Source organism: Aptenodytes patagonicus, chromosome 1 (genome assembly GCF_965638725.1).
Source record: "Aptenodytes patagonicus chromosome 1, bAptPat1.pri.cur, whole genome shotgun sequence".
NCBI lineage: Eukaryota > Metazoa > Chordata > Aves > Sphenisciformes > Spheniscidae > Aptenodytes > Aptenodytes patagonicus.
This window is the reverse complement of record NC_134949.1, coordinates 150804709-150829940: the sequence shown is the minus strand read 5'-3', so window position 1 is coordinate 150829940 and position 25232 is coordinate 150804709. Positions and strand designations below refer to the sequence as shown.

At 41.4% G+C, this 25232-nt stretch overlaps 1 protein-coding gene across 2 annotated transcripts in view; it reads left to right on the top strand.

Annotated features, from left to right (window-relative positions):
* JADE3 (jade family PHD finger 3) overlaps nucleotides 1-24679 on the top strand; it is a 71118-nt gene extending 46439 nt beyond the window's left edge. For both annotated transcript variants that reach the window (XM_076358700.1, XM_076358691.1), the window contains exons 4-11: nucleotides 1880-2037; nucleotides 3926-4116; nucleotides 6388-6599; nucleotides 9241-9408; nucleotides 14884-15000; nucleotides 15462-15935; nucleotides 20114-20231; nucleotides 21752-24679. In XM_076358700.1, the coding sequence (XP_076214815.1) occupies nucleotides 1880-2037; nucleotides 3926-4116; nucleotides 6388-6599; nucleotides 9241-9408; nucleotides 14884-15000; nucleotides 15462-15935; nucleotides 20114-20231; nucleotides 21752-22644 (2331 nt within the window). In that variant the 3' untranslated portion in view covers nucleotides 22645-24679. The remainder of the gene's footprint in view (nucleotides 1-1879; nucleotides 2038-3925; nucleotides 4117-6387; nucleotides 6600-9240; nucleotides 9409-14883; nucleotides 15001-15461; nucleotides 15936-20113; nucleotides 20232-21751) is intronic.
* Nucleotides 24680-25232: the final 553 nt, after the last annotated feature.

Below are 25232 nucleotides of genomic sequence, written 5' to 3'. Positions count from 1 at the left end.
GATACAGTTCACATACATAATGGATGATCAGAAGATGAATTTGCTGCTAAGCAATGTAGTTAGAATACTGATGCCTTTAATAGCATTTTTCATCTAGTGTTTAAAAAATAGTGGGCTTGATATGAAGCACTCTACTTCTATATTCTGTCAGTGGCTTAAAAGGTAGTTTGTAAAGCACTTACCTCAGATAAGGTTTGAGGAATATCTTTTCTGATAATTGAACCAGTCATTGCATTTCTCATTTATTGGATTATTTTTTCCTTCTGGAGTTCTTTGGAATTGTGCCATGTTAGTGTTTCTCATAATCCTGGTTCTGTACCTGTAACACAGAAAACGAAAATGCCTTTTAAGTGGCATAAATCACTTTACATTTTATTTTTGGTGTGTACACGTACTGCTTGGAAAAAATGGATGCTTGCAGTCTTAATGCTTTCACTCTTGTCATTCAGATTTTAATACAGGCCTGTTAGGTACCTGAGGAGTTTTACACAGAAGACAACAGTGAACAGTCTGGTCTGAACTAAAGCAGATAACACATCAGTAGCAAATAAGAGAGCCTTGAGTCTGTGGTTTTGAGTTCCCTCGGTCAGCTTGCTCTCCTGGCAGCCCTTGTGAGATGCGGCTGTAGGACATAATGAAGTAACACCGATGTTCCAGGTCACCTGTTTTTAGCATAGAGCCTTTTTTAATAACGTTTACTTGATGATTTCCAAGAACAGCTGAGAATTTTTGCAGTAGGCATAACCGGTCTGGTGCTGTCAAATTGAAAAGGGTACATGAAGATATTTGGCTCTGAGATATTTTATTACTCTTCTGGCTATAAAACTGAATTAGTAAGAAGAGAGTTCAACCTGCCACAACTTATTGCAGGGATATTTTCCGTTTCATTTTATTGCCCTTTGAGGATTTGATTTCTCGTTATGATAATACAGTTAATTAGTTGTGATGTCTCCCTAACACCAAACCACAGTCACTGCTTTGCTTTTATGAATGTTAAACTGGTGCAGTGAAGCAGTGGAGGAAAAAAAAACACAAAGGATGCATATGCCCTTTATTTAAATTGTGTGCACCTGTATTTGACAAACATTGACATTAAGTAAGCTCTGAGATGACTGATAATCATGTTAGCATGCTCTTAAAAACTTAATCCTCTTGAGCCAAGAATTGAATGTTATGGCTGGAGGTTTGTCACTGATGGGTTTGCTTTGTTTCATGATGGTGCGTTTCATCATATAGGTTTGCTAAAGGATGCTGAGGCTGGGTTGTGTCACTGTGCTTGCATCGCTGGGGTTCAGGCACAGAGCAACACAGGTCTCGTGTTTCAGCAAAGGCACCTGTTCGTCTTTGATCCCGGAGATCCTGACCAGTAAAACTTCAAGTGGTTTTAATAAATGAACAAGTGCCTATACATCAGTTTCGCCATGGCAACTGTTCATAGCCCATGATGAATATGACAGTTTAAAGTAGCTAAACTGAGTGAAAGAAAAGGATATGCTACCTTGTATCTAAGTTGGGGTAAAGCCTACAGACTGGCAAGTAAAATAAGCTCTTTGAAAGTGATACGGTGAGGAGTCTTAAATCAGATGCAGGCGTCCTTTCCCCTCTCCCTGGTCACCTGCAACAGCCTTCTTCCTTCTGATTAGCCTTCGGGCAGCAGCGTGGTTTTGAGTTAGCATAAACTTCTTGTCATATTGTACCTGATACGCTGAGAGTTAATAATCTAGGTAATTTCAAATTTACTTCTTTGTGTGTTGGTACTCTTTAAAAAAAATTATCAAGGTATATGCATTGTTGCAGTGTAGATTAAGAAAAATACCTACTGCTTTCTTTAGCACAACACTCTTTCTCAAGCCACTCTTTTCCCTGGTGTTTCCTGCAGGTGTTCCGCAAGGATCTCATTAGTGCCATGAAACTACCAGATTCTCACCATGTGAACCCTGATGAATATTATATCTTTGCGGACACGTGGAAACAAGAATGGGAGAAAGGGGTTCAAGTTCCAGCCAGTCCAGAAACTATTCCACAGCCTTCTCTCAGGTAATGGCGATCAGACGCAGATCACGTGCACAAAACGTCAACTTAGAGAAGATGGTCTCTCAAAAATAGGTTGTCTAAATGCAGTCAGCTTTTCTGTGTTATTATATTTAAATCTCCAATGCAGCAGCCTTCAGGCATGTTCTTAAACCGAACAAGTGCCAATTTGGAAAACATTTCTGTGGCATTTCAGTCCAGATCTGGTTCTGTCTGTACACTGTTATAGTATCTACACTGTGAGTTTAAAAAGGGGATCTTTTTTCCTGAGTCACACGGTGCTATGGATTAAAAACTGTTTTCTCATTTGAGTATGGCGAGTTTAATAAATTAAAAATAAACCCAAATCTTATATATGTTACTTGTTACTTGCCTATAAGGCATGATGATATAGAGCAGTAGGCATGCAGTAGTTACTGATACCTGATAAAGTTACTCACTTGTTCGTATAATTTAATTTTGGTTATTGTTGCCAAAGCTTTAACCCTCTCTGCCTTCTCTCGCCACAAATAGCTGCTTAACATTATAGAAGTTCAGTGATCTCAGTTTCAGGAGATAGATAAATAACCTTTTGTTCTCTCACACTGTGCTTAGACTAGGAAAACATAACATGGTAGTCCTGCAACCCTTCCTGGTGGAAACAGAGTGTGTTTCAACATAGAAATGTTATTGCCAGTGTGGTCTTCGAGACGAAGATAAATTAATTGTCCAGTGAAAGTGCTGATGCCAGCATAATTTAATTTCCACTGGGGCTATTGTCAGTACCAAGTTATTAAAAATAAATATATTGCATCTCAAACCAGCAGTATTACATTAGAGGAAAAAATTGCTATAGATTTGGCTGGACCAGAGAAAAGAAAAGCTCACAAGGGAATGGGAGGAAAAAATGAGCAAGGTGAAGGGGGAGGAAGAATGGCATAAGAACATTGTTTGTGCTAACATTGACAACCCACGTTGTCCAGTAAGAATTATGTGGGATACTGCTTGACTGCTGCCTGCTCCTTCTTTACTCCTGTTGCCTTATTTCCCACAGCTTTTCCTTTCTCCTTGTCCTGTGGAGGGTTAGCTCTAGAAAGCATGCAGAGCGGCTCACGCATGGCACTGTTCCATTCAGTCTCTCCCTGGCTTCCTTTCACGTGCAAGGCCTCTTGCATTGAATTCAGAGAAAGATTGACTTTATCTAGCTAAGGTCAGTCTTTCCATTCCCATAGGCTAGTTTACTAATCAAACGCTGTTTTATCTCTTAAAATAATTGAAAGATTGAAAACTCCTGTATTTTTCTCCCTTGCTTCCTGGATGATTTTTAGCTGGTTTTTCCCCTTTACATTTTTGCTTGGCATCAGAATGGTTCTTACATAACAAAAATAATACATTTGTAATGTGGATAAAGTGTCATTTACAAAATAAGGGTAGACTGTTTATCCCAAATGAAGAGCAAGCATTTCTACACACACACACACACACACACACTGCAGTAGAATAAATGAAGCTTTCGTGAAAATGATGGTATTTTCAAGAAATCAGTTGGCAAGATTTCCTTCTATCATTTGAGAAGAATATAGAACAAAAATTGTAGGGGTTTTTGTGCATAATACTTTCTGTGGGTTTCAAAAACACTTGCATCATTACACTAGTAGCATTTGTTAAATTGAAAATTATATGCACAGGCTTACATTTTAAAAAGGATTCTGTATACGTAGCAAACCTTAGCACATTTTGTGTGAAGAAATTACATTTACAGAATCCTGTCTCCCTAGCCTGGCTACACTTACGGGCTAGTTTAAAATCTGTGAAACACTAGGTTTCTTTGCACTTACAGCAAATATTTCACGTCTTTCAAGGATGGGTCTTAAAAAGTTGTAATTCTCTATTTCTTTTTTTACTTTCACTCTAGGGTTGTAGCAGAAAAGGTGAAAGAAGTACTGTATACACGACCCAGGAAATACATCCACTGTTCCAGCCAAGAGCCCACAGAACCAGGTTACATCAACATTTTGGAACTGGCAGAATCTGTGTGTCGCTATGACTTGGATGACATGGACATCTTTTGGCTTCAGGAGCTAAATGAAGAGCTTACAGAAATGGGTAATTTCACAACACGTTCTAATTTTAAAAGCAGCAGTTAATTTCTGCTGTTTGAGTTGTAGTCTGCTGTGTGAGATCTCTTAAAGATCGCGGAATGAGAATTGAATGGAAATGCTAAGAAAAACAGGAGGGTAAAAATGCTTAAAATAATGACTTGCTCAATCTGTTCATGTTTTATATTTTACCTGTTGTGCCTAAAAACTTATTCACATCCAAAATCATGTGCAACTTCTGCAGTCTGAGGCAGGAGAGGAAAAAGCCCATACCAGGTGCAATTAATTTTAGGACTTCAAAAGTTAAAAATTTTGTGTAGGAAAAGCAGATGTTTCCATGTCTTAAACTTGAACATATTGCTACAAATTCAGAGTTCTGAGGAGCTTGTGTGCTGGGTTCTTAAAAGAGTAATTAAGTTTCACACGTTAGCCCATTTAAAATCAGCGAAGTAAACTTCCTTTTTTCCATGCAAGTTATGGGTATAGAGGGCTATGAGGGGGAGTGAGCTACAGAAAATAATCTTGGAATTATCACTGGAATAACTGAGTTGTGGTGGAATAGCCTGTGTGGCTGGCATTCTTCCATGGGTGATTGCAGGTCCTTTAGGAAGGACAAGTGGGCAAAAGAGGGAGATATTTGGCATCTCCTGGATTTGCTGTTCACAAACAAGGAAGAACCTGTAGGGATGTGATAATCGATGGCAGCATTGGCTGTAGTAGCTATGAAATAGTGGTGACTGAGATCCTGAGGGGAGTGAGGAAAGGAAGTAGCCTTCTCATCCTGGACTTCAGGAGAGCAGGTTTCTACTTATTTGGGTAACTGGGAGGTGGGATCTGGTAGGCAGCTCTGAAGAGTGGAACTGCTGAAGAGAGCTAGCCCAGACATTAAGGACAGTCTCCTCCAAGCACAAGAAAGATCCATCCGGACATTCAGGAGAACAAGTGGATGTGTCAGGAGACCGGCTTGGTGAAGGAGGGAACTCATGACTGAGCTCCAGTGCCAAAGTATGTATGTAAGGGGTAGAAGCAAGGACAAGCTTCCCAGGCGCACAGGGATGCTGTTAGCAAAACCAGAGCTTTTCTGGGGGGGCAGATCTCCATCCATGGACATTTTCAAGATCTGACTAGACATATCTCTTGAGCAACAGCCTTGTCCAGGTTCACTGTTGAATCTGCTTGGAGCCAGGGATTAGGCTGGAGCCCTCTGAAGGTCCCTTCCCACCTGAATGATTCTGTAATGCTTTTAATTCAGGGAGTGAGAAAATACCCAGGCATCAGAGAGAACAGTTTAACAGCAGAAGACACTTTTTATCAGCAGTCATTTATCTTTTCCATCTCCCTGTTTAACGGTTGCAACAAGGAATCCAAATTAGTAGCCATATTCTTGTGCGTAGTCCAGCAGTTAAACTGTTAGCCTCTGATATTAATGTTACATGAATATCCCAACCTTTGAAGGTCTGAGTAAATAGTGAATTGTGGGCAGCAGCAGCATTTTTGACTGAGGATTTTGAGAGGATGCAGTTTGGGGATTTCTTGTAGCTGTGAACATAGTAGAGTTTCTTATGCAGTGTATGTCCTGAAGCTGCAAGCTGAGGACCACCTTTTTAAGTGGTTCTGCTTACGCTAAGTTTGATTAGTGGTAAGTGTATATAGCATGTGTAGTGTTCAAGTGAACAGACAGTATGGATTGCCAACAGTATATTTATCTACTTTTTCTTTTTTTAAAAACAACAAAACAATAAAAGCACTTTTCATATCCATCGTGCTGATCACTCTAGTAGTGTACTGGGTGGTGGCAACTTCTGTGTCTTTATAAGTTCTAAAGTGTTCTTTGATGAGTTCTATTTCCTAGGGAGTTAGTCTTCAGGAGAACATTGTGTGTAATTTTCAAGGAACGTTGTGTGTAATTTTGGATGTCATTAGTGTTTCTTAAAGTGATGGAGGTGGAGGGAGGGTTGTATGGGAGCAATATGTATGGGAGACAGAAACTGCTGTCTGTCTTTTATGCTGTAGTGTTTTCTTCAAGGAGCAGTCTTGTGTTTTATATACAACTTAAACTTTTACGCCAGTAGTAGTCCTTGTATTTATAAGATAATGCTACAATTAGCCAGTGAGTGAAAAAGGTTTTATATTTTTATTTTATTTTTTATTTTTAGTATGTGTCTACTGTGTCTACTGCTTTAGTTGCTAGAAGTTGTCCTTCTCTCTTCCTGCATCTCGGACTCGGTCAGAGGCACCTTACTGTCCTGTAATTCCCCTTCCCTATTCTTTGTTGCAGGATGCGGGCCCCTGGATGAAAACACAATGGAAAAGACAATTGAAGTGCTGGAACGGCACTGTCATGAGAACATGAATCACGCTATTGAGACTGAAGAAGGATTGGGTATTGAATACGATGAAGACGTCATCTGTGATGTGTGCCGGTCCCCTGACAGTGAAGATGGGAATGACATGGTGTTTTGTGACAAGTGTAATATCTGTGTCCATCAGGTTAGTGCCTGCAGAAATGTTGACGCTGTCCTGTGTTCTTAGTTTACCGTGGCAAGTGTGGAATTTGAACTAGTATTAAATGTTAATTTGGAGGGCTTTGATTTTCTAGGCATGAAGGGCGGTACAATACTAAGTTGAATTTTTGTACCCTGACAGTTACAGTAGCTTAAGCGGCCTAGCATGGTAAATAATGTCGACGTCTACAGTCTAATAGGAACATGAAGTGTGTTCTTGGGACTTGCAAGTACTTCTTCTGTGACCGTAAACAATTTTTCCGCTATTATTAAACCTGCTTTTGAAGATAGACAGGGCAGGAAATGGCTTGCCCTATATGTGAAGAATCTCAAGATCATTTGTTTGAGAGCTGGGGTTTTTCCTCCTTGACTGACTAGTTAATTGGCCAGATGCAGGCTGTCCAAATTTAGCTATCTGAAACCACATGTAGGCACTTTAACAGACTGATCTTTTATAGAACGCACAAGCACCTGCAATAACCGTGCTCTCAGTCTGAACGTTGCTCACGTTTATAGCATTTCAGATGTAGCCAAGACTTTACACTGACTGAGCTCAGCGTAGTCAGGCAGAGGTATCCTTATAATCAAAAAAGGGATATGAATCCTGTGGTTTCCGTGTGTCCTGTTCTGGAAGGGGTTTTTGCTATGAATTGAAAAGAGACTAAGAAGGGTTTTTTTTTTAAAATGTATTTTTGTACCAACTGCAAGTAATACTCGGAAAACGTATCTGGCTGAAAAAGGACCTGTCATCTCCCTGCTCACAGTGGGCTGGCTTCCAGCCCAGCTGCTTTCCTGATCTGATTCACTGCGTGAAGCAGCCACGTGAGCCTGAGTGCCAGTAACACGGCCAGTGACAGGAATACGGCCAGCAGCTGGACCGCCTGCTTCAGCCCCTGCTTGTGCCTGTTCAAAAGTAATGATGAATTTGCAGTTGGAGGCTTGTGGTTGCCTGCTGACAGCTGAGCTTGAGCTGGTGACCTGCTGCCTCCTTCCTCCTGACCCTTCCCCATTCCAGACCTGCCTGAAACAAACTGGGGAGTGTGTCTGGGCTAGAGCTAATCCTAACAAAAACAACAAAAAAACCATTCTGTTTTTAATCTGGATCGGCCCTGGTTCACCACATAGCCTCAGGTCTGTTTGCTTGTCATCACACAGTTTGGAGGTGGGGGGTAGGAGGAGTGCGAGAGATTTCCTCCTTCACGGTGTCCTCTCGTGGCAGCTCAAAGACATTGTGAAATTACTGGTTTAGTAGTCTAGGCCTCCTCCACTCATTAGTTGGATTAAATTAGAAAATAGTTTCAGTCCATTTCCAACCACCTAAATGTGATCTTAGGTGTAATGCCTCTTCTGCATTAATAATAGAAAGAATGCTGGTGGGAATGTGCCACATAAGAGAAAAAAAAATCACTTGTAAAATTTAGATTACAGCTCCCCCTGTTGGGTTTTTACAACAGTCGTCACATCAAAATAGCGTTTAGGTTAGTCAGGCTTGGTGTTTCCATAATGCAGGATTTAATTCAGGAAAGTCCCCATCTCTACAGGCCTGACATAAATGTGCAATGTTTTATGATACCGCTTCATATTAAATACTGAGATCTTATAATCAGAAGGCTGGGAAGGCAAGTGTGGGAATTTTATACTAGATTTGAATCTGAAAGACTGGTTACAGGTAGTGATCCTGTTCTGTTGAGGCTTTCAATGTTACTGTTCCCAGAGACGATGTTAGGAATGGTGGGATTTCCTCTGAAAGCCATCCTTTTGATAAAGCTTTTATCTGGAACAGTTGAGTGGAATTAGACCTTGGTGGCAGCCAAGGATTTCAGATACGCTCAGCTTTAATATGCGTGTATGTATGTACAGCAGGATATATCTAGATACACGTGTAGTTAGCCATTAAGAACTGCTAGGAACTTGAATCAGAAAGCAGACTAATTTTTTTCTTTTTCTTTTTCCGCTTTGTTTTTAATTCTCAAATGTAGCAAAACTTAAGAAATTTCTCATTTTCTGAGGGGTTAAGTGCAATACTCAGGAAATAGGCATAAAACCCAGCACCTCATAATTTCAGTATATGCCATAATTTTTGTTGCAATGTCATATAAATACTTAAAGTAACAAACAATTCACAGAACTGTAACCAGGAAGGTAATTTAATATTGCAGGAAACGGTCTTCAGTCAAACAGCTCATATCCCTTCACATCTAAACAGAATTATGTTAGAGTGTAAAGTTATTAGTGGTAGGAAATGGTGATTTTAAAAAGGATTAGATGCAGAAGCTAATTTAAAGAAATGTCTACGTTTTTTGCTTCAGAAATTTAAAAGTCACTGAAAGGAAAGATGAAGGTTCTTAACACCAGTGGTGGCGTGCTGTCACAATGGGTATGTTTTACACTATAAACAAGTAATACCAGCACACATTTTAAAAAGAAACCGGCATAAAAAGACTTTGCTTTAGAAGCTGTTTATCTCTTTGATCACTTGACTCGTTTTAAGGTAAAGAAATTAGAGAAAGATTAAATAAAGGCCAAACTGTGCCTTTAGTATTTGAAAGATTTGGTCCATATGAATTTTAATGCTTGTGTGTGAAATCATATCAGCTCAATGATCTCAATACCTGTTTTCCTCCAAGGCATGCTATGGAATCTTAAAAGTACCCGAAGGGAGCTGGCTGTGTCGCACCTGCGTCCTGGGAATACATCCTCAGTGCCTCCTGTGTCCCAAAAGAGGAGGTGCCATGAAAGCTACTAGGACGGGGACCAAGTGGGCACATGTGAGCTGTGCTTTATGGATTCCAGAGGTAAAAATTTCTGCCTGCCTCTTTTGTATCGTAGACTCTTCTCTGTCCTCCTCCTTCTCATTCCCTCTTCTGCCTTTTTATGTTCTCATGATTTAAGGTATCTGGCTTAATACCAGACTTTATTCTGATGAGTCTGCACAGTCTGTGGGGACTGGGAGAGAGTCCAGTTTATGTTTCATTAATTAATCACTTTGTCCCCTCCATTTACTCAGCAGTCACTTCTCGGTGTCATTATGGTATCTGAGTGACCTGATAGAAAGGGTTACTGATGTAAGCTAGTGTTCACTGTACAACTGCAGCTTCATTGTCTCTCTTATTTTATGATTAATTTGTGTGCTCAGTTAGGTGTATAATTTGCGTGCATATATCCACTCTCTCCCCCCACCCCCCTCAAAAAAAAAAAAAAAGAACCCCTCCTGTTGCATTATTTGTGTAGGATGGACTCTAAGATTTGTAGTTAAGGGTTTTGTTGAACGAAATTTTTTTCTGAATGGTGGGGAGATGAGGCTTTTTATCTTCTATGTTATATTTTATAAGTAAAGGCTTTTTTGATATATCTGTGCACACATAGATGGAGAGTTTAATAATGAAGCTTTACACTTCGTCCTCTATTTTGAATCAAGTTTAGCATCACATTATAATTCTGTAAATCAGAATGTGCACTCATGTATAGGTGGGGTTTGTGTTTAACTTTGTACTTGGAATATTTCTGTTTTCTTTCTGGTAAGATCCACAGATCCATTACGGTGGGTGGTTTAATGCGAGGTGGTAGCCAGATCTGTCAGCACCATGACATCAGGGGGATGGATGCCTTATTTTCTGAACCTACTGCTCCCAAGCACAGCCAGGCCTCACGTTTGCAAAACTTTGAGGAAGACGTTAAGATTCTGGGTATTTTTTTTAACATAGCAACCAGATGCAATGTGTAATTCCTCGCTCTGTCTCAGGCATATATCTGTTTTTCAGGGAGGTTATCTTTGCAGTTGCACTTTTCTTTCAGGCTTGCTTGTAGTTCCTGGCATCTCTTCCACCTTTAAGGAGAGAGGAGTTGAGAAAAAAATGAAAGATTTATTTTAAAATTTAAAAAAAAAAAAAAAAAAAATCTCCTGACCTTTCCTCCGGTACTTACGAAGTGTCTTTGCTGGAAGCTCTCCTGGCTCTGAGGAGACTGGTTTTCCTAAGAGATCCTTTCTGCATGTGGTTGCCTTGATGGTCTTGCCAGCAGAAGAGGAACTGGCAGGTTTGGGAAGCAGGTGATGGCAGGGCAGGAAGCACACGCTGCCTTCCCGCCTGCCCACCTCCCTCTGCCTGAGGGGGAGAAGCTGCCGGGGGAGCACTCAGGTGGGAGAGCTCAAATCCCGCTGCTCCCACAGCCCATTCGGTGGCTCCAGGCCTCTCCAGGTCTCAGGCACCTCATCCCCTCCACACCAATGCCAAGTGTGTCAAGGCATAACAAGGAGGTGACACCTGCCAGTAGGGGCAGGAAATGCCTCTTGGATCCATCCTCTCTCTCTGTCTCCTGCATTGTCACTTGTAAAACAATTCAGTCACTGGAGAAACCAGAGAAACCTTTGGGAATCTCTGCTAAAATGGCAGGTCAGTTCCTGTCTGGAGTCACTGTGGCCTTACGTGCTGCGGGGGACAAGAAAGATGCAGAGTTTGAAAACCTGGGGATGGATACTTTGGGGGAGAATGTGTATTCTCGTATACCTATTTTTCTTCTCCCCAAGATAGTAGCACACTGGAACTCCCCAAAAAGAAACAGATGAATTATAAAGTCACTGCCATTTCCTCTTGTGGCCCTAATAAAATGGAGCAAGGCAGAATGCAGAGAGGAATGGGCTTATAAACATGTCTGTGCCTTGTGGTAAAAGGTTCAGAGAGGGACTTCATGAGTCACCAAGTATAGGCTAGCGTTGTTGCAGGTAATTGCACCAGGTATTTTCCTTCATTAACTCATTCACCGCTGTCTTAAAATGTTTTTTCTTCCCTCCCTTGTGAGCTAATGCTGTCAAAAGGCTTTCTTGACCCTCACTTGACTGATTGGGATGTTTGAAGGTTTTTACTTTCCAAAGTGTACTTATTGTTGGTTTATATCTTTTTATTCTTCTGCCTTTATCGTCTTTTACTGTAAATGTGTAGTCTATTTCATGTTTTCTTAAAAGGCATTCTTTTAACAAAATTAAAAAAAAAGGAAACACCGAGACCAGAAAACTTACACCAAATGTTTTGAAATTCAAGGTCCTTCTCTGCCTTAGATAACCCATTATAGTTACGTCCTCCTTCAATCAATGTGGTGTTAGCTGAAGCAAAGTTATCTTTCCTTGCTACAACTGGAAGGATATCAAATTGACTATCCTTAGCTGCTGTTGTGAGTGGCTGTGCTCCAGCCACTGGGCTGCCCTTCCCAGCCACCAACGCATCTAGATCATTGTGCACTCATGCAGCTGCTGGTGGCAGGTTAGCAGGGGAGCAGAGGACGGCAGGGTGACAATTGAGATGGCAGCTCACGTGCATAACAGTTGCAGAGAAGAGGCTTCAACAGCCCATTGTCTTCACTCTCTCCCGCTCTTAAAACTTCTTCAGAGTACAGCAGTCAAAATGTAACCTGACACAAAGTGAAGAAATAACGGAGAAAACAGCTACATGTTACGGCAGATGTATCATTTCTGCCTTGGGATGGGAGGAATGAAAAGGTTGGCGTCTCCGCCCTCTGGATCCTTCATGAGCAGCGAAGTTCAAACAGACTTTGCCTTGACTCCTCTCTTTGAATATCAGAAACATGCAGGCAGCATGAGGCCAGTATAAATAAATTGCACCTGACTCTGTAAGCACCTCTTTGTACTTTTACAAAGTGGGGTAATATAAACAGGCAGCATTACAAGCTGAATGGACAGTATTTCCAACATAAATGTTTCCTGACCTTATGAGTCCTCTCTGGGGAAGTAGCAGGGAGAGCATTAAAAGGGGCAGAGGGGGACAGGGAGACGGTCTGTGTGGATTCCCAGCTCCTGCTGGGAAGCATGGTGGAAAGCTGGTATTACTCAGTCTCCAGAAAAATTCACTGAAGATTCTGGTTTCTTTTTGAAAGGAATATAGACAACCTGACAAGTTGATATAATCCCTTAATTCCCAAAGGAAGTCTTGCCTCTTAGTGTAGTGGTAACTGGGATGAGAATTGCAGTCAATCTTTGTACAGTATTGTTTCAGAAATACTCGTGCAACTTGACCTTGCTCAAAACAGAGCTGGTTACAAGTTAGGTTGATGAAAGGCTCTTTCATTGTGGAAGCAAAAAAGCTGCATTTGATGATGTTTAAGAGTGCTGGACATGATTTTGTGGAACCATTCAAGTGTTTCAGGGACAGCTTTGTCACTTACCCACCAATTTATAGCAAGGCCACAACAGATTAAATTGTTTGTCATCTCTACCTGATGAGGGCATCATATATTGCCTGCCTATTCTCCTTCTTGTCTGGTAAAACCTGGACCCTCTCTGTCCTAATGAAGACTTCTGGAAATGCCATGCAGCAGGTTGACCTCAGTATATTCCAGAAGATATGGCTTGCAGTTGGGGGACCAGAGGGTGAAGTACTGTAACAAATATAAATCTTATTAGAGTCAATTTATGTCATTAATTCATGAACTGCTGATCACCTTTTTTAAATGTGGAAATGATGAACCAACTCATCTCTTGCAAAGCTGTTTTTTCTACCTACTTAAATGATCCTTAGAGCAATGCAATGATAAGGAGAGAGTAGCAAAAATACCCAGTTTGAGCATAGCAACTATGACTTTCGGACTTGATCGACTTAGCACTGCTATCTTTGGATAAGTCTACCTCACAGAGGAGGTCTGCTGAAGCAACGCCTTTCCTTCTCAGGGATTAAGCAGGTTTTAAAATGAATATGTGCATCAAGTGATTGTTGATGTACCCCAAAAGGGAAGCTAGAAAATTCAGTTTAGGCTACTGGCTCTTGTAAAGTCAACGGTTTAATTATCACGTTAAACTAATTCATATAACCTGGATTTCCCTAGGAGAGTCTTATTATGGAGGTGATCTATGAAAACTACTGTAGCATAATGCTCTTAAAGCTTTCTAGGAAAAAAAATTGCTGTTCCAATCTCAACCTTAACTGATTTCTTAAGGAATCAGCTTTATTCTCGCCTCACAGTGCCACAGAGCATGACCTAGGAACCTTCTTCTTTGAATTCTTAGATCTGACCCCTTTGAGAAGAGGCCCCTATCCCACCACTGGAAATACAGGTCTGCTCTGTTCAGGTGAATTGTTCACAGAAAGTGTGGAGATCTTTCTAGCTAGAATCAGCATTGTATTTCTGGTTCAGGCAGGTAGCCCTCCAAAGCACACAACTGCTAAATCCAAAAAGTGCTACATAAGCATAAAAATCCAAGCTTTTGGAGACTGGCATTCTTGGAACAGAACAGTTATGTCGCTGAAATCTTCTGCCATTCTCATACTGGCCCAGCTCTGCATGTTGGTCATTCAGAGCTGGCCAACTTTCTGTTTCAGCCCTTGGATAAAGCCTGTCTGTCAGGAGCGGCTCAGGGATGCCTACAGAGATAATTTATGTCTGTTTTGGTGTTCAAATTATGGAGGACAGTCCTTGTCTCCCAGTATGGACAACAGGCAGCTGAGAAATTTCTGTCACAGTGGATATCATATGTGGACGTTAGTATAACAAAGAACAGGAAAAGGTATCCTGTGCTTATCTGAATTTTTTTTCTTTCTTTTGGTATTAATATCCATAATGTGGTCTACCAGAGACAAATGGATCATCCAGACTAAGTATGTGAAAACTGGCACAAGAGAATATACCATGCTTTGCAGTAAGAGAAGTTTGTTGTATTCTTTCTCAAATTATACTTGATACAATCTGTAGTTAGGAAAGTGTATTAGAATCACCTCTTGCATTAGGAGCACTCAGTGGAGAGGCAGAGCTGGGAAGCAACGCTTTCCCTGGCTGCTGACTGATAGATCTGGTTCTGCCCCAAATTGTGAGCTGTCAGAAGTAGCTATTGTAGCAGATCTGTGGATCTTAAAGAAGGAACTTTTCAGGTAAGTATGAGTAAGTGTTCCTATTTTGTTCATAGTAGCTTGTATTTTGGTACTTTTTAAATTAGACCTGTTAAAGCAGCACAGAAAAAAAACCAGAATGGAAAGGAAATAAACTTAAGCATAATTTACTGTGGTCTCTCAACTGGTTCATAACAAGGCATGCTGTAGATGCCTCAAATGTTTTGAAAAGTTGCAACTTCTAGCCACCAGGTTAAACTAGTAGTATTCCACAACATTGTTTTCATGTGGGATCTTTTAGGGTCCCTGGCTAAGAAGTATGAGCACATGGAGATCTCGCAGCGCGATAAATGTGTGGTCATATTTCTTCTTCTGGTATTACTGGAGAGCTTGTTTTTATTGCCTTGATAACTGCTTTCCATGCTGTTTTTTTGTTTACAGGTTAGTATTGCTTGCCCAGAAAGGATGGAGCCAATCACAAAGGTATCTCACATTCCACCAAGTCGATGGGCTCTAGTGTGTAGTTTATGCAAACTGAAAACTGGTGCTTGCATTCAGGTACGTACTTGTCCTGCGGTAACTCTTGAGTCTGTGTGAGAAGGGCAATTTCAGTTTTGCATTTTGTTCTTCCTGTGTTCAGAGATGCTTTACAATGCAGATGACCATTGGATAGATGGCTACTTCTTCATAGCTTTTTGCTATCAAATTAATTCACTAGCACAGAGATTTAGGAGTTAGTCTGAGTGGCCTTCTTTTGAATAAGGTTAAGATGTGTAAGGACTGCTACTATGTGGGTCAGAGATGGATAGGAAGGTCCTTCCATTGAACACTGTTCACAAATGAGAAAATACTAAATCGGGTGACACCAACTTCAGAGAGATCAACAGGTATTTTTAAGAATGCTTAGGAAATATGTTTTTGTAGGGATGGACTTTCATGTAATTAAGATAATTCTGTCCTTTTTTCTGGTTTGTTGCTACTGTTAGTGATTGAGGTTTTTTGTTTTATTTTGTCTGTAGTGCTCTGTGAAAAGCTGTATCACTGCCTTTCATGTCACCTGTGCCTTTGAGCATAGCTTAGAGATGAAGACTATCCTGGATGACGGGGATGAGGTCAAGTTCAAGTCATACTGTCTAAAGCACAGCAAGAACAAACAAAATTCGCTGCCTGACGTTGATGAGCACCCCAAGAGCGTGTCAGACCAGAAGCAAACAGAGAGCGAGAAAACCAGTTTGCGAGCCCAGAAACTCCGAGAGCTGGAAGAAGAGTTTTACTCGCTAGTTAAAGTGGAGGATGTTGCAGCAGAACTGGGCCTTCCTAAACTTGCTGTAGACTTCATCTACAATTACTGGAAATTAAAGCGAAAAAGTAACTTTAACAAACCATTGTTTCCTCCCAAGGAGGATGAAGAAAATGGCTTGGTGCAGCCAAAGGAAGATAGCATTCATACTCGCATGAGGATGTTCATGCATTTGAGGCAGGACCTAGAGAGGGTAAGGGCTTAACTGGTAAAGTTCTGAAAAACTGTTTGCAGGTGAGGAAGGTCTTTGTTAGTGGACAAAAGTAGGAATGGGGGAAGCACAGGGAGGTGATTTTTAAAATAATAATAATAAAAAAAAGTAAGGCCTTCAACTCCAGTCTTTTGGTGTGCCGCATTGCCTGCTGCAGAAACTTTCAGGAACTGTCCCTTCTCAGTCTAGTGAGAGATCCAATGTGAAAGGAGTGCTTCCTGACTTGCTTAGAGGTTATTCCTTTATGTATTTTAAGATGCTTGTTTCTATGCACAATGGACATATTTGCTAATTCACTCTTTGATTTCAACTTCAATTGAGTAAATGTTTAAAAAAATTGTGTAAATTTATTTGACCCAGCTGTAGTAGTTGCTAGTGGTACAGATTCAATAACAAAAAATGTTTCATTATTAAACAAAAGCAAGTGCAAACAGCGAAGGAATGGGGCAGGCTTTACAAGTTCTTATCTTCCACCTTCTGTCTTGGGACGGAGGGACTCTTGATTTGTACTTAAAAAGGTGTTTTGTAATGGTTATAATAGAATGGTAAATATTAGCCAATTCTGGGTTTGGAAAAATCAGTTTGCATAGGTAAAGCAGTAAGTATTCTTTGGTGAGTGTGCATTAAGCTTTTGGAGAATCCTAAAAATACATTAAAGCAGAGCTTCTCACCCTCATGGTTTGAAGGCAAGTAGGTGAAGTCCTAGATGGTTAACTTCCACGGTGACTTTTTGGCTCTGCACACACAGAAGAATGCTGGCCTGTACTCATACCACTTCCCATGACATCTGAGCCAGGAGTCTTACCTCTCTTCCTGGCCAGCATGCTGCTGTCAGCTAGTCCCAGGTAGCGGGCAGGCTGAATCGCTCGTTGCTGTCTTGACTTAGATGCTTTCACTGCACGTAGCTGCCTTAGGTGCTACGGTTCGTTGGCGGTCTGAAAATAACCCACAGAGTCTACCACTGCTTGTGGCTTTACTGAGAAGGAGGAAAAGGAAATTATCTTTTTATCAGTAGCTAGGTGGGCTCTTATCAGATTGCCAGCTAGCTGGTAGTTTGAAAAGGTGGAGTACTTCAGCAAAATTCAGAGCAGGAATTTATTAGGAAGGCATATGTAGTGCCTTTTTCCAGCAGCTGATGAGAGAGGAAGCCAGGCTTGTTACCACTGGGAGGCTGCCCATTAGATTGGCCTGTTAGCTAGTGATCACCTGCAGTTTTCAAGTGCTTAGAGATAGGCAGTGAATGTAAAAAAAGGTAACAAAATAAAGTAGGTGTACTAAATGTGATATGGAGACGAGACATTGGAGAAGAGGGGAAGGGAAAACAGAAGAGACAAAATAGTGTTGTAAGAAAAGGGAAAACCATATTGGGGAGAGAAGAGCATGAAAATACAGGGAGATGAGTGTTGGAGCTGAGATTTGTGCTTGTCAGTCTAACTGTTGTCTTGAATCTAGTCATAATCAAGCTCAGATCTCCTTTTCCAGGAGCACTTTGGATATGGATCCTTATTTTTAAAAAAATCCATAACATGGCTTGAATGGAGAGTTGGGATTTTGGTGTATGGGTTTCTGTTTTGTTTTTTTTTTTCCCAAGAAACCATTTCAAGCTTTCCTTCTGCTTGACAAGTGGTTGATTTGCATCAAATTTTGTTAAAATTGATGTACTTATTTTGAGTGGAGGTACATAACAACCCCATGCAACGCTACAGGCTTGGGGAGGAGTGGCTGGAAAGCTGCCCAGTGGAAAAGGACCTGGGGGTGTTGGTTGACAGCCGGCTGAACATGAGCCGGCAGTGTGCCCAGGTGGCCAAGAAGGCCAATGGCATCCTGGCCTGTATCAGAAACAGTGTGGCCAGCAGGAGTAGGGAAATGATTGTGCCCCTGTACTCGGCACTGGTGAGGCCGCACCTCGAATACTGTGTTCAGTTTTGGGGCCCTCACTACAAGAAGGACGTTGAGGTGCTGGAGCGTGTCCAGAGAAGGGCAACGAGGCTGGTGAAGGGTCTGGAGACCAAGTCTTCTGAGGAACGGCTGAGGGAACTGGGGTTGTTTAGCCTGGAGAAAAGGAGGCTGAGGGGAGACCTCATCGCTCTCTACAACTCCCTGCAAGGAGGTTGTAGCGAGGTGGGTGTCGGTCTCTTCTCCCAAGTGACAAGCGATAGGACGAGAGGAAATGGCCTCAAGTTGCGCCAGGGGAGGTTTAGATTGGACGTGAGGAAAAATTTCTTCACTGAAAGGGTTGTCAAGCATTGGAACAGGCTGCCCAGGGAAGTGGTTGAGTCCCCATCCCTGGGGATAATTAAAAAAAGGCATGTAGATGTGGCACTTAGGGACGTGGTTTAGTGGTGGACTTGGCAGCGTTAGGTTAATGGTTGGACTTGATGACCTTAAAGGTCTTTTCCAACCTAAATGATTCTGTGATTCTATAATTCGTACTTTGAAACAGCTGTCTCAAAGTTTCTGAACTTCCTGTGCCACAAGATTTTTTTCTGCTCAGTTATGTCTTCGGATGAAAATAAATTTGGGAATCTTGGAATTTCCTTTCTGGGGAGAGAGGTTCTAGTTCTGAACAGATGGAGTTGAGTGCTGGGGAATTATATTTGGCAAATATCTTTCAACCAGCCCCTACACTGTTTCTGTGTTCTGAAATCTCTTTTAAGTGTTTATCAAGAACTTTCAGTGCCCCTTCCTGTTCTCATTACATTAGGTAGAAATATTGCTGTTAACTCAAATAAATAGTGAAAGTAGAATTATGTGGAACTGAATCATAGAATCATAGAATGGTTTGGGTTTGAAGGGATCTCCAAAGATTATCTCGTCCAACCCCCCTGCCATGGGCAGGGACATCTTCCACTAGACCAGGTTGCTCAGAGCCCCATCCAACCTGGCCTTGAACACTTCCGGGCATGGGGCATCTGCAGATTTCTCTGGGCAACCTGTTCCAGTGTCTCACCACCCTCAGCGTAAAAAATGTCTTCCTTATGCCCAATCTAAACCTACCCTATTTCAGTTTAAAACCGTTGCCCCTTGTCCTGTCACTACAGGCCCTGGTCTCTCTCTGTCTTTCTTATAATCCCCTTTCATAAAATGAAAGGCCGCAATAAGGTCTCCCCAAAGCCTTCTCTTCTCCAGGCTGAACAACCCCAACTCTCTCAGCCTGTCCTCAGAGGAGAGGTGTTCCATCCCCCTGATCACCTTTGTGGCCTTCCTCTGGACCCGCTCCAACAGGTCCGTGTCTTTCTTACACTGAGGGCTCCAGAGCTGGACACAGTACTCCAGGTGGGGTCTCACCAGAGCAGAGTAGAGGGGCAGAATCACCTCCCTCGACCTGCTGGCCACGCTGCTTTTGATGCAGCCCAGGGTACGATTGGCCTTCTGGGCTGCGAGTGCACATTGCTGGCTCCTGTCCAGCTTTTCATCCACCAGTACCCCCAAGTCCTTCTCGGCAGGGCTGCTCTCAAATCCATTCATCCCCCATGAATGGATTGCACTGATCCTGGGGATTGCCCCGACCCAGGTGCACGTCCTTGCACTCGGCCTTGTTGAACTTCATGTGCAATGCAATGGAGTCGGAAAATAAACTGCTAAATGGGTCAGCCAAAATGTGTACATTGCACAGGCAGCCAGTGTGTTCTTTTAGAGGTGATCTACATGTTAGTTTTGGTCCAAACAGGCCGGCTTTCTTGGGTAGCTTTGTAAAAAGTATTACTCATAGTGTTGCAATAATTTTAGGGGAAACAAACATAGTGTAGCTGTTAAAAATCATTCTGTGAAACACTTTGCAGGGAAATAATGGGAGAATCTAGTACTGTCTGCAGTAACATCCCCGGCGTTGTACATAGTGGAAGCAGGCTTACAGACAAGCAAGTCTTAGAAATTACTTTTCTTTTGACTGGAATTTTGCGTTCGCTCACTGTTCCTATAGATGAAAATATATTCTGCTGTCTTGCAGAATATATTCAAGGCATTCATTAAATTGGCAATGAAAAAAATCCAGGTTATTTTTTTAATTCATAGTTACGTATGTTCAGTAACATTCACAAGAACTTGGCCAAGGGGTTTTGCACATAATGTTGTTTTAATTCTGTTGTTGATGCACTTTTTAAACTATATCAGGATTTATTTTCTTATTGCCTATTAAGTCTCCTGTTATTCTTCCGTAGGTGAGAAATCTCTGCTATATGGTAAGCAGAAGAGAGAAACTGAAGTTGTCTCACAGTAAAGTACATGAACAGGTCTTCAATTTGCAAGTCCAGCTCATTAATCAGGAAATTGCTGCAGGTAATCATATAAATGTAAAATATTTACAAATTCTATCTGTATTTAAACTAAAAAATGTGTTTTCTTTATGCTCCTTCTTAGTGGTTTTAACATTGTAAATCTGCCTTTAAAAACTTACAAGTACACAGTCAACGAAAGTAGCAACATATACAAAATGCTTTAATCTCTTAAAATACTGACTTGGATATTTCTTTATTTTATGGCCGTTTGTGGTATATGCCTATTACTTATCAATCACTGTGGCATCCAGATAGCAGAAACAAGCTGGTGGTGATCTCTAGGTTTTTGCTTCCTTGGCTGCTGTTTTATGGTACTGTTTCCCCACAGCAAGCTCTGCGCTGCTGCCTGGCTCTCCAGCTGAGAAGGTTTTTTGCTTGCTGTCAGTCGTTGGTTCCTTCAGGCGAAAGAGAAGAGTGACTAATAGGAATCACTGTTGTTCTCGTGTTGCCTTGCATGCTTGATGAACAGCGCAGAGAGGCATTTCTTAGCCTGCCATCTGCAGTTCCTCTCCTTCCTTCAAAAAGAGTTTAAGTACTCTCATTTTTAATAGTGAATAGTAACTGCTGAGGAATGCTGATGTACCAAAACCCACTCTGCCCTTCATTTTTATAGCGACCTTCTTGAAGTAAGGAACACAACATTTGGAAAGAGGAAGAGTATATATTACAATGCAACTACTTTTTTTTTTTTTTTTAAATAGGGAAGGCAGCTATTTCTTCAATGTGAAATTAAAATCCCTCTGCTCTTTCAAGATACACTTTGTTTTTCATGACCAATTTAGAGTGAAGTCTTCATGCTTTTTTTCTCTACCCTTGAAACATGGATAGGTTTCATTAGTACTGACAAGGTGGTGTTTTTAAACTGTTTTAGATCAGACTAGTATTTTGTGGAAGCAGCAGTACTCTAATTTGGTTTTGTGTAAATGCATTTTATTAGAAATGCTTACTAAATTTGTTTTATGTTTTTACAAATACAAGTGCCTTTTTAATGCTTATTAGAATAGCTTGACAGCTACTTTGCAATGGTGCTGTATGCGTATAATACCATAAAGACTAATATATTGGGGTGAAAAGACTTCTAAAACGTAGAGAATTTTATAATACAAAGTAGAGAGTTGAACTAAGTCCAAATTGAAACTCAGTTTGAAGCATTGTTTTTTCTCCATCCAAAACTGAATATGAACCTTTTTTATAGCTGCTTTGGAACTACTTCAGTCATATCTCAAAACTGGCTCAATTCACTGGCTTAAAGCCCTGTAAAAAGGGCACATTGTTGTTTTTAATGGAAATGCTAAAATGCTTACCTAAATTCTGAAACGGTGAATAATTTGGAACAGTTTTCTTTATCCCAACTTCTCTTTAATGTCCTAAAATAATCTCACACTAATTGTTTGCAAATGCCTCTTACTGTTGAATGACCTTCTAATGGACTATAAAACTTGTTACAGATAACAAAACGACTACCCTCTTTTAAAAAAAGCCTTTTTTTTTCTTCTGCCCCCTTGTCTCTTTCTTCTGTAGGCCATACCCTGACAAGTGCACTAGAGAACACACTGTTCTACCCACCTCCCAGGATCACCCTGAAGTTAAAAATGCCCAAATCAGCACTAGGAGATTGCAAAAATAACTCACTGAAGCCTGGCAACAGACCGCTTTCTCCTGACAACAACAGCACTGTTTACAGCAAACGGAGCGTGCCGATGTCAAAGGAATCGTTTGAAATTAAAGCAAAATCTTACTCCAGGTATCAGCATGACAGCAGAAGTAACGGGTTGCTGGCAGGGATTGGCAAGCCTCGGGGCGAGGGGAAGGATTCCGGCCCCATGCAGATGCCGGAGTTTCACCGGGGCCAGCCGTCCGGGAAGCCCTTAGCACTCCAGGCTGCTTTGCACGGACAGGCTTCCATTGGGAACGGGCGGGTGCAGCAGGAGAACTCAAGGCTGGCGGCCAAGTCCAACGGTCTGATGGGCAGGGCTGGAGACGTGAGCCAGAGAGACAGCTCTAGCCAGACGCCCTACGAACAAGAGTCCGTGCTCACGGCTCACTTGGCCAGCCAGAGCGGTTTCAGAAAATCCACCATAGAACATTTTAGTCGGTCCTTTAAAGAGGCTACCAACAGTCTGGTGAGGACCACGGAAGATCTCCGGTGCTGTGAAAAGCCAACGAGAAGACTTGCAACAAAAGATCGCTTGTGGAGCAAGCAGCCGCTTGAAGGTGCTCCGTACCAGGACAACGACGGGTACTGTCCTGACTTAGAGCTGAGTGACTCTGAAGCAGAAAGTGATGAAAACAAAGAGCAAGTGAGGTTAAGACGAAGTAGCTCAGAGAGAGAAAGCCCAAGTAAGGACTTTGGAAGAGATTGTCACAATAGAAACAAAAAGAATATGATTTCTCACAGTTCGGTACAAAGGTGATTAGAAGCCCCCACGGGGTAACTCAGCCTTTATGTATTCCAGTGTACCAGTGCAAAGCTCAGCATCAAAAGGTTCCAGAAGATAGTCCAGGACCTATGTTAGGAAGAGTTGCAGTAGGGGATGGGGGGAGGGGAGAGAAATCAGAGCAGTTTTGTTCAACTGTGAATTGGCTTGCAGTCTTTGCAAGGTTAACTGCGTTGTTGCAAAGTCGTGTGGAAATCGATGCGTTCTATTAGCGGGTAACATCTGGGAGAGCACGAAGCGGTTAACCTTTGCGTAAATTCAGGAAACTGCTTCCCCCTTGCCAGCTTACACGCGAGGCAACGTGTTCATGTTATGTCGATCTTGTGGTGGTGGACAGGTATTGAAGAAGTCCTTGCATTGCTCTGATGTGTTGCAAGAGACTGCAAACGGAGACACTGAAACTGCATTCTTACAGCACCTGCAGTATGGCTTTGATCCAGCAACGCACTTGCGGATGTGTTGGGAAGTTAAGCATGTGAAAAGTCCTGCTGGTTTCCCCTGGGAACGTTTGTGCTCAGATCTCCGAGCGCATGCCGGTGTGCTCTGCTGGATCAGGCCCAAAGTGACTACTAAGTGATGATCCTCTTCTGCAGGAGGCTTTGAACTGCAGTGGCGTTTGCAGGCTCCTTGCGGAGGTTGGAAGCAGGCGTCGCTGGCGCTGCCAAACTCGCTGACCTCTAGATGTGCCCCCGTTCCCTGCTCTTGCTGAAGGTTGTGTTTCTCTTCACAATAATTTGCTTATTTTGTAAATATACAACTTCTAGTACTTCAGTTTTTTTTTAATCTCTGTACATAGTTGCTTGTTGTGGGATGCACTTGTAAATATTTTACCCAGCTAACAAGTACAGATGGCTAATTTTGTGGATAGTGTTTACAAAAGTAGATGTACTACTTCAAAGAAAAATGCTATTTGACACTTAAATTTAGGCAATCACCGGTGATGCCAGGTTCCTCTTGAAACTGAGATTTCATGTCCAGAGGTGTTTGTACCTGGTATTTTTAAAATAAGCTGAATTAGAAATAATTTTGTCTGAACTCTTTGCAGGCACAAATTTTCAACCCTCGTTGCCTGAATACAGGCGTAGGAGCCTTATTTCTGGCATCTAGGTCTGTAAAATTTTAGCCAGTCATCATTTGGAGTATGTTTGGGGTTTTTTTTTTTTTTTAATTGCTGAAAATTTATTATCTTATTAAGCTGCTTTTCAACCTCTGGATCAGTTGCTGTTTCCCAAACTAACACTTTTTTGTATGTCCTTTAAAATTAGCAGTTGTTAAGTAGTGATTAAATTTCAGCCAGTACCCAGGAAGCGAGAAGGGAGGGGAATCCTTTTCTGTTCGTTTCAGTGACAGGGGATTTTTGTTTGAATGCAAACAAACTTCATGTTTTCCAGATGGTGGTGTGTTGATCAACAAAGTAACTGCACTGTTTTTCTCTGAAATGCTGTACATTTCATAAATACGCAACATCCTCTGTCCCCATATCACTGGCTGAAACGGGCCGTAGGTTGTACAGGGCACGTCATGCGGCTCCTTTCTGCCGAGGGTTCATTTTGTCTAGAACCAAAAGGTGTTCCCCACCCAGCGTGAAGATGACTATGCAGAATCCAAACAACCACCTGTTTTTCTTCACAATCTTAATTTATTGCTTTTAGCTTGGGAAATGGCAACGACATTTTTAGATTTGTTTTAAACTTTGAAATCTCCCTAGTTGCAATAGGACTAGCAGCTCAGGGGCTGGAGGACTTTTCAGTAGTGAAATAAAAAAAAAAGTATACTTGGCAATTCTGCTCTGTTTGCTTCATGCATCTTAATTTTTTTTTTTTTTCACTTCTTGATTTTATGTATATTTGTGTAATTGATCTTTCTAGAGCTGTATCTTCAAAATTATTTCTTTTGGTGTAAATACGCAGTAGCATTTTAGGTTTCCACATATTTTATTTTGATGGGAAATGCTTTGTGTTCTAAGCCATGGGTCATTCAGAATAAGTAAACAAATGTCTGTTCATTTGTATTCCGGTTCTGATTCTCTTAGTTCTCCTTCGATATTTATTAGTAATCCTCTCTCGCTGGTCATGAAATTTTATGAAGCTTGTATTGGGAACACTTATCTGGGAGGTCAGCAAAGCGTTCATGTTATTTTGTGGCCGGAAGCCTATGACAGAAGGGAGGGAAAATGGTGCTTCAGCAAAACTCAGTGTTTCTGCTCTTCTGGGGTTATTAATTCAGTTGTTTCCAGTCTGGGCAATGGTTTTGCTAATTTTTACATGATTTTAATAGATATATGAAGGAGCCCTTGGTTATGTAGTTCTCAAGTATTGTCCCCAAAGTGCATTTGCTAGTTTTTATTGTGTGTTCGGTGGCTAACTGTTTGAAGTATTACCTCTTAACCTTATTTGTCAATTTTTTTTGTGTGTTTTTGCATTTTGTTTTATATATATAAATATATATATATATTCAATTTTCCAAGATGGACTCGGTCTTTTTCAGATGTCCCCTTTTTACAAGTACTTTTTCATTAAATTATGAAACTGCTAACAGTATTTTCATTTGTTGTGATTTATTCA